The 8,978-nt window shown below is 45.1% G+C and overlaps 4 protein-coding genes across 6 annotated transcripts; 1 reads left to right on the forward strand and 3 right to left on the reverse strand.

The window, feature by feature from the left end:
- Positions 1-149: 149 nt before the first annotated feature.
- Positions 150-1,631, reverse strand: LOC131877228 (paramyosin-like). The gene has a single exon (XM_059222843.1). It carries the CDS (start codon positions 1,629-1,631, stop codon positions 249-251), a length of 1,383 nt encoding a protein of 460 aa, XP_059078826.1. The 3' UTR covers positions 150-248.
- A 27-nt stretch (positions 1,632-1,658) lies between these two features.
- On the reverse strand, positions 1,659-2,212 carry LOC131877229 (uncharacterized). Its single transcript, XM_059222844.1, has one exon. The coding sequence runs from the start codon at positions 2,073-2,075 to the stop codon at positions 1,659-1,661; it is 417 nt and encodes a 138-aa protein (XP_059078827.1). The 5' UTR covers positions 2,076-2,212.
- Positions 2,213-2,839: 627 nt separating this feature from the next.
- Positions 2,840-5,718, reverse strand: LOC131877227 (importin subunit alpha-7-like). 2 transcript variants are annotated; one of them, XM_059222841.1, is made up of 5 exons: positions 5,421-5,718; positions 4,799-5,009; positions 4,223-4,669; positions 3,520-4,120; positions 2,840-3,374 (listed from the first exon to the last, which is right to left on the reverse strand). In XM_059222841.1, the coding sequence occupies exons 2-5, from the start codon at positions 4,991-4,993 to the stop codon at positions 2,977-2,979; spliced, it is 1,641 nt and encodes a 546-aa protein (XP_059078824.1). In that variant the 5' UTR covers positions 4,994-5,009; positions 5,421-5,718; the 3' UTR covers positions 2,840-2,976. The 2 variants fall into 2 exon arrangements, with proteins under 2 accessions (XP_059078824.1, XP_059078825.1); XM_059222842.1 differs by lacking the exon at positions 5,421-5,718 and adding an exon at positions 5,085-5,220.
- Positions 5,719-6,500: 782 nt separating this feature from the next.
- On the forward strand, positions 6,501-8,342 carry LOC131876893 (uncharacterized). Of its 2 annotated transcripts, none has more exons than XM_059222431.1 (2): positions 6,501-7,539; positions 7,955-8,094. In XM_059222431.1, the coding sequence occupies exons 1-2, from the start codon at positions 6,724-6,726 to the stop codon at positions 7,961-7,963; spliced, it is 825 nt and encodes a 274-aa protein (XP_059078414.1). In that variant the 5' UTR covers positions 6,501-6,723; the 3' UTR covers positions 7,964-8,094. The 2 variants fall into 2 exon arrangements, with proteins under 2 accessions (XP_059078414.1, XP_059078413.1); XM_059222430.1 differs by having other exon boundaries at positions 6,503-7,539; positions 7,912-8,342.
- Positions 8,343-8,978: the final 636 nt, after the last annotated feature.

Genomic DNA, 8,978 nt, shown 5'->3' on the forward strand with positions numbered 1-8,978 from the left:
GGGTATTGTTGTCAAAACGATATGATTAATTCTTTTGTCTAAGAAGTGGTGACTGTCATTCTTCTAATACAGTTGCAAAACAGAAGGGCAAAAAATAGAGTTAGGTACCATACTTTGGGACAAAGTAGTTGCAAAATGTCATCAAAGTCTCACAGTTTCCTCGGGAAAATTTATTTAGACTAAACATCATTAACGATCCATAACGAAATTGATGAATTCGTAGAATAACACACCGTGACCATTGGAAATTATTGGGAATCACTCGCGGAATCAAAGAGGGTACTCAAAGACCCTTTGGTAGGCAAAGCCTTACTTTCTCGCGATTTTTGGAAGCTAGAGAGCCAATCACTGGATGCACTCGAATTGGAATCACTGGTCAAAGTCTTTTTGAGCCTGGGATGAGTGGGTCGTGGGGTGTCCTCATCAGCAGTTCCCAGGGGGTCTTTGGTTTTGGCGACATCATCCTGGTTTTGAACCCGATTCAAGTCGTTGGACAATTTTTCTAGTACTTTTTCCAACTTATCTTTTTTGGCGATAGTCTGATCGGTGGAAGTTTTGATTTGATTGACTTGTTGGTTATACTTTCGAGTTTGCTCCTCCCTGAGATTATTGAGCTCCTCATTTTTGGTTTCCAGAACTTTCTTCAAGTCCAAAGCCAGCGTTCTTTGAGCTTGTTTTTCTTTCAGTTCGCGCGACTTTCGATTCCATTCCTCCTCGATGGTTTTCATCTCCAATAATGTATGATTGAACTCGTGTTCGTCGTCATTATTGGCGTTGAATTGTGCTTCCATGGCCTGTAAATCTGTCTCTAACTGGCGCTTCTTTTCCTTCAAAATCTTGTTTTCCTTTTCCAGTCCGAAAGATCGGGCTTGAACGCTCCTGAGGGATTGGATATCGAATTGAGCCAATTCAAGGTCCTTTCGAGCTCCGGGCAACTCATTGTAGTAATTAGTCAAACGATCTATCTCTTGCTGCAATGCTCGGATCTCATCACTCCGAGTTTGAAGCTTCAATTCCAAACCCGTATTCTCCTGGGTCAAGGATGACACCTTTTCTTGAGCTACCTGATTTTGCCCTTTGGCAGCCTCAATATCCTGGCCGAGGCGTTCCTGTTTTTCCGACACCTTCCGCAACTCTTCGTCAATAGTTTTGGAGGCCTCCGTGGAAGTGGCCCTCAACTTTTCGTAGGTGTGATGTAGCTTCTTCAATTCATCGTGGCCTTCAGCCAAGATCTTCTTTTTCTCTTCCAATGTCGTCTCAAGGGCATTTTTTTCGGCCTCCGCATTATCCCATTGGATTTGTAAGGCGTTCATTTTCTCTCCCTTTTCATGCATCTGGGTTTCGCAATGTTCTTTTCTCTCATTTATCTGACTCCGCGAGGTCTTGATATTGCTTTTAATCTCATCTACCCGTGATTGCATATCTTGGACGGCATCAGATACCTGTTTGAGGGTGTCTTCCAAGGCTGCTTTCTGATCCAAAAGTTTGGCTTTCATTTCGACCTGAGCTTCTGCAGCCTGAATATACGATGCCAATGTGCCCGTCATTTTTACAAGTGTCTGCTCCACATCATTTTTCTCCTCCTTCTTCGTCTCCAATTCCTGAATTTTAAGCTGAATGAGATGTCCCATTTCTTCTGATTTTCTCTCAGTTTTCTTTTATCTAGCCTCAAGGTCTTTCCGTAATTCCCCTAACGAACATTCCACAGTTTCTTTCATTATGTCAACGGGCTTAAAGGCCCCTTCCAATAAGGGCATGGATCGGCCAACACTTTTGACGGCCTCTTCTAGCATTTGTCGACGTTCTTTCTTCTCCTCCAGGTCCTCTTCCACGGATTTGGTCTCCTCTTGAACATGTTCCAATTGGGTCTTGATCTTGTCCCGTTCGGATTGAGTCAAGTAGACTTCCTCTTGGACATGAGACCGTTGTAGACTCAACCTTTTTAATTCCTGTTCCTTGGAGGCCAGGTCACAATCCGTCTTGACCTTCCATTGGTCAAGGGCCTTGGAGGGCTGAGCAATTTGTGGCCTTTGGACTACGGTTTGAGCCCGGTCTGGCCTTGTCTGCATCTCCATTGCATCCGCTTCTTTCTTGTGAGTCTTGCTCTTGTCCTTTAATTAGGTTACTAAGTTTTCAAGTTAGGACTCTTAACTAACCGGTTAGGATTGGAAGCTCAAGGATCGCCTTAATTCAGCGTTGCCATTTGAAACTATTTCCAGCCAGTCAAAAACGCACAACCAAGAGGAAAACGCTTTGCGTGAGAGAGTAGATATCGCAAGCTCTTCCAAAACAACATATCAGATTTTTAGTTCCAATTTAATTAATAGTGAATGATGGATGAGTGATTGTCAGTCCTTGATTGAGCTCTAAATTCACGGAAACGTGGGAGAAACCGGATGGATTTGCCCCTTAGTTTCGAAATAAAAATGCTTTCCAACAAGAGAAACTAAGATCGTATGTTTTAGTGAGTGATGAGGCAATTCTCGCCCTAACCTATCCAGCTATATGATTTACCAATACAAGGTGAAGAAAAACGTAATAATCAATGCTCTTGGCTTATCGGGCCAAACTACGTTTCACTTTTTGCGATCTTTTATTTTTATTGGTTTTTTTTTTTTTTTTGAGAAATGTCAAAAAATGAATGTATTTCATGATGATAGCAAGACAAATATTTGGGAGGGATGTTCCAGTGTGAGAGAATGATGGACTTGTGGAAAGTGGCGTCACTGAGACTTTAGACTAATTATTCTCCCCTGAGGAGTGAAACTATCACCAATCCTTTCATCAATTCCAAAGTATGTTTTCCACTCTTTGCTCTCTTACGGTGGTAGAAACGAACCAAGCTAAATGATTAATATAATATTCTGGCACGAGCAACAAAACAAGGATGTATGCAATAGCTTAATGTTGGTCGGTGACGAAGATTAAATTGATCGTAGAAAACTGGTCAGGTTTTTTTTTCTTCCTTTCCTTCTTCTAAAAAATGAATCCTGATCCGTTTTGGGCTTGGCCAGGGGGCGTGGCTGTGGCATCAAATTGGAACTGTTGTCCCGTTTGGTCCACAGAGGGGGCAATCTTTTCGTCCCCATCTTCGGAGCCAAAAAATTGTTCGATAATGTCGAAGGCCTTTTGATAGATCTCCATGTTGTCATGGGACTGAAGGAACTCGATTTTATCCAAGCCATAGCATTCCTCAATAATGTTGGCGTACGGATTCACTCCCGATGCCTTGGCCCCCTGCTCGCCCAGACGAAGAATATTTTCCAAGCCGGAGAGAGCCACCTGGACAATCTTATTATCCATGACTGTTAACAGATCGCACATTGGTTGAATGCACCCTTGACTGACGAGGTATCGGATTTGCTCCGCTGTGCCTGAAAAAAAAAATGAATGACCGGGTAAATGTATGCTTCACTTATAGCCAGCAGCCAGCAGAGTAATGGCTAATGGCTAGTCCACGAACAGTAATATATCGGAGTGAAACTTCCAGCCTCTCTTGTGTCCTTACTGCTTGCTTACCTCCTGACGTAGCGTTAGTGATGGCCCAAGCAGCCTCTTTTCTCGTTTTGAACTCCGCTTTGCCCAGAATATCGATGAGGACAGGAAACACATTGGCGTCAATGACTGATTGAATTTGAGTTCGATTTCCAGCGGTGATATTTGAGATGGTCCAACAGGCTTCTTTGCAGATGCTCTCTTTGCTCGCTTGGAGCAACAAAGATAGTGGAGGGAGGACACTGCAATTCAGAATTAATTGGGTCTGGACGTCGTCACCAGTCACGATATTGCCCACAGCCCGTAGTGCCGCAGCCAAGACACTCTGATGGTTGCTCATGAGGAGCTCAACCAGTCTTCGACACACTCCGGAGTCGATCACTGCCTGAATCTTCTCATTGGGACCATCAGAGAGATAGGAGAGTGCCCAACAGGAATCTGCCAAGACATCCGGATCCGCGTGGAACAAAAGTCGCGAAAGGACTTGGAGAGCCGGTGACACTTTGGCAAAATCCGGAGGTGGATTCTTGCCACGACAAATATTGGACAAACACCAGACGGCATTGCGAGTCATGGACAAGCGAACGGCTTTGGTTAGCATGTCTAGCAGGGGGTGGAGGATGCCCTAAACGACAACAAGAAGAGGCGGGAAATTTAGACGTACGCCCAAACAGACTGGTTCACACTCAGTCTCAAACCCATTCTGGTCTGAGGCAAAACAACGTACCTGATCGATGACATAATCTCTGAAGTCTGGCGAGTCCCCGGCAATGTTGCCTAATGCCCAGACGGCTTGCTCCTGCACGTCATTCGAGTTGGAGGACAGCAAATGGACAAAGATGGGCACAGCCCCGGCATCAATGACTATTCGGGTTTGGTTCGAGCTGCCACTCGCGATATTGGTGAGGGCCCAGGCCGCCTGGAACTGAAGCGTGCTATTGTCATCGCCTTTGAGGAATTGCACGAAACGAGGCACGATCCCGGTCTGGATGACCTCGTCAATAGGCGGGTTGGGCTCGCGAGACAAGAGCTTTCGGAACTTCTGTGTGGCATCCAATTGCGCTTCCACGTTATCCGAATACAATTGCTGGACCATATCAGGCGAAATCACGCCATGCACAGTGTTGATCGAGCCCGCTGGCAAATCCAGCTCCGAGGACGTGACCATCTCATCCTACAATGAAGACATTCGGCCTCATATTGGCTATCCATTTACGCCAATGAATGAGCGAATGAGCGATTGAGCGAAATCGCAACTCCACCTAGCCTTCTGGCCTTCTGGCCTTCAGGCCTCTTTACCCACCTGCAGCTCATTGGCATTGACGTTTCGTCGTTTGAAGAGCTGCTGTTCTCGTTTCTGCTTTCGAAGTTGGATGCCTTCTTCCTCGCGTCGACGTCGAAGCTCTTGCGAGTCCAAGGCCGTGTTCTTGTATTTCAACTTGTGACTCGAGTTGTTGACGTTCGAGCCGCCTCCTCCGGTGGGATTGTTTCCGGACATGATCCCTCAACACACGCTGTAACAGGAAAAAAACAATCCGAATTCAATGAAGAGATCGATCTCACTGCGCCCATCCACTTGAACATTCAACCTTCAACCATTCTGAGACAGCTGAGCCACCCATGAAATCTCTCACGTTCCCCGGAGCGTGTTCCACTTGCATTACGCCATTTCTCTCCCACAGACCAAACTCGGCGACTTCAAGAATCATCACCATCATCATTCATACATGTGTAAAGCGTCTTCAAATACATACGAAAGGAACACAATGGAACAGAGGAACTCAACGAACCGAACGAACGCAGAGGAGCAAAGGGCTGGCTTTCCTCTTTGATTACAGGAAACTATCGAATCATCGAAAGCTTCGAGCATGCAGCTAGCTCCTATCTACTACAAGCAATGGTGGTAGAACGGGTAGAACACAAACCTGGTTGAATGAAACAATCAGAGCTCTTTCCACGGCCTATACGGTTTGAGCCCCGAGGGTCTAGAGGCAGGATTTGGATTCAGGGGTGAGGGTGTGGGCGTGAACACTGAACACTGGAAGCTCCACCCACCTGAACGAACAGAACCGTATTATCTCTTCTTCCTTTTTTTCGCTCTTGTTTCTGCCAGAACTTGCCGAACTGAGTTCTGTTCTGTCTCTTTGTAGGAGACCCCTAGTAGAGAATGTACTCTATGAGTGAGGCTGCTGTTTCAGCTCTCCTCCTCCATCGAAGGATCCACTGCTATGCGCTATGCTGAGGAAGGCTCTATCGACATATCTGTGATCCATCAGGCAGTAGAAATGCCTCGTTTTCCCGGCGGATCCGGCCGAAAATGTCTTGAGAGAACTTCGAATCCCCAGGCCTACATGGGCCGACTCAGAGAATGCATTCAAACATCTCGTTCAAGTTATTCTTTTCTTTTTAAGTCTCAAGCATGACTCAAATGTGACAATGCTTATCGGTATTTTGGGACGAGATTGAGCAGGAGCTTGCGTGTGTGTGGGTGGCTTAGTTTGAATGATATAAAAAACATGCGTTCGATCCGTCCGATCCAATTATTGATATGGATTGCCAAGCAAGTGAATGAATACTATTTTTCAAAATATTTAATGGTACGTTCGTTGGTCATGATGATAAAAAGAGGCCTAACTATGAGGNGGTATTTTGGGCCGAGATTGAGCAGGAGCTTGCGTTTGTGTGGGTGGCTTAGTTTGAATGATATAAAAAACATGCGTTCGATCCGTCCGATCCAATTATTGATAGAGAACAACAATTGACTCGGGCAGGGATTTGAAATCAAGGGTACTTGACCAATTATATATGGGAGAACTTGAACGAAGAGAGAGGAAGAAGAAATGAACTGATTCTTTTCATCTCCATGGAAACGGTACATCATTGCTTCAACTTCATACGGCCTCTGTCCTATTATTCTCTCGCAACCTCTCTTTTCCTAACCCCAAGTCCTTCATCTCGCACTACTCCACCTGTATGACCTGTGTGCTTGAATTGAACATATGGATTGCCAAGCAAGTGAATGAATACTATTTTTCAAAATATTTAATGGTACGTTCGTTGGTCATGTTGATAAAAAGAGGCCTAACTATGAGGAAAATTGCTGCTTACAATCTTGACCAAGGCCCACTATTACAATTGATTACCGCCTCCGTACCTCCGGCATTCAGTCGCCATATTTTTTTTCTGAAAAGTTGAGCGGATACAAACACGTCACGCAGTCGTGTAATCATGAATCTAAAGGTGAAAAATCGCTTACCCTATTGCGTCGGGAACCTTTTTTCTGCCATTCATCTCTCTACCGTCAGTAACTTCACACCTAAATCACAATCAAAGATGGAGCAACAGGAAGGAGCTCCTGAGAACAATTCTGATGATGTCCAGGAAGTTCAAGTACCAGTGGAAATCGTGGCAGAGAATGAGGACATTGAGGATTTGGATGCCGAACTAGCCAAATTAACACCCGAGGAATATGAGGCGAAGAAACAAAACGCAATTGAAGATATCAAGCAATTGGAAGAAGATTTCCAAACTTGGGTCCAGCTGAGAAAAGATACCATTGAGCAACTCAAAAGCATCGCGGATTATGTCGAAAAAGTGTTCCGGAGAGCCGGGAGGACCAAGATTGCTAGTACTGGTGCTAGTGTCATGGCGGGAGGTGTGACCATCGTAGGCGGGGTCATGACCATTGCCTCTGCAGGAGCGGCTTTACCCGTTTTGGTGGCTGGGGCCAGTATGGCTTTGGCATCGGGAGTGGCAGGTGGAACAGCAGCCGTTTCCGAGAAAGTGATCAAGTCAAAGGAGATGAAAAAGGCGCAAAAGACCGTGGCATTGGACATGGATCAGGCTAAAGAGCTAGAGCAAGCTTTGCGAGATACCCGCAAGAATATTGTGGCCAAAGAAATCATACGAGAAGTTCTGCTCAGTTCCGGTTGGAGCTCCTTCAACGGTTACCAAGTGATCAGCGTAATGGGAGCCGGTTTGGGGTTCACGAGCGCCACGGGTCATGCCATCATGTCCGTGAGTGGCGAAACATTGGGCATTCAGGTATTTATTGCATTTTTGTAACTTCAAAGGAAATGCCTGCTTTGTTTGATCTAACCATCCGGAATTTCGAGGACAAGTTGGATTGAATTTTCCCAATTAGGAGTGAACCATTTGTATTTAGACTTTGAGGGTTCCTGAGTAACAAGCAACAACCCACGTTTATTTATTTTTTTGTGTTTACGGTTTTTGTGAAGTAGCTAGGCCAAATTAATAGTACCTAGAGGGCCTCTAGGCCCAATGAGGAACAACTCAAATTACCTCAGAGGTCACCAGGCACTCAGAAATCGGATTTGTATTTTGCTTTCCTTCTCTCAAAACTTTTCAATTAAGGAGCCTTGCTTGCTCGCCCCTAAACATTGTATTCATTTTTAGTTCTCCAAGCTGGCCCTGGCAAATTCTGGTCGTTTACTCGCAGGAACCATAACCATTGTCGTGGGTGGAGCCCTAATGGCCTACGATATCTACCAATTAGCCGAAGGTATCAAAGGGTTCGCCAAAATGGGCCCAGATGGGGCTGCGGACATTCGTCAAATCGCCTCCGAGCTCGAAAGACAACTTGAAATTATAACTCCGAAATCCACTGAGCAAGCAACCGAAAAATCCCCCATCTCCATTGACACAACGGAATGAACGTAGAAAGACTGAAATAAAGTACTCGAACGAAAACAATGTGTAGCACCATAGTTTGAGTTTATCGGGTCAGATTATTATGGCCTGGGCAAACTGACAAGGGATTTGTCTGTCCTCCCTTTCCTTGTGACCTGTTCAGGCTGATGAATTGATTGAATTTTGTGAGGCTCCGTTAACACATGTTCCTCCATGAACGTCTCATCGCTTCATCACCAAGGAAGAGGTACGAAATTTAAATTTGTTGGGCGTGCGTGAATATACGGTAGACAATACAATCGAGCATAGATATGGGTAAGAAAGTCTTCTCTGCTCAACGATTGCAGAAACTTGAACATGGCACTTTCTGTCCCATTGAGAGATTGCACTCCATTTTGAGACATCCCAAATAGTTGGAAAGTTTTCGCTAATGCGTTCAAGCGTCCAGGACAATTCTCCGAGATCTTCTGGGCCAATACAAGCCGCATTCATGACTTCATGCTTTCCTCGGAGGAGCAACTACAGTTCCAATTTGCTTTTAAAACTCGTACTAAACAAGAGAAAACACTTTCTTGAACTCAATTTAATCTTGTTACTCCCTGAAGCCATTCAAGAGACCAGGGAGTAACTTCAATTAAACGGGCTTCTGAATTACGAATACCATGTGCATGTACACTTTAACAGCTTTTTTTTTAAGTGCACAAGGGGAAAAAAGACATCGAACTGATTCTTTTTTGACCAAGCCGGCCTGTTACTCATTTCAAAGTACACGTTGTTCCCCAAAGCACTTTCCCCCGAATACAGAAGATAGGGCGTGGTGTTTTCATTGCATT

The sequence above is a fragment of the Tigriopus californicus genome, chromosome 2 (assembly GCF_007210705.1).
Source record: "Tigriopus californicus strain San Diego chromosome 2, Tcal_SD_v2.1, whole genome shotgun sequence".
Taxonomy (NCBI): domain Eukaryota; kingdom Metazoa; phylum Arthropoda; class Copepoda; order Harpacticoida; family Harpacticidae; genus Tigriopus; species Tigriopus californicus.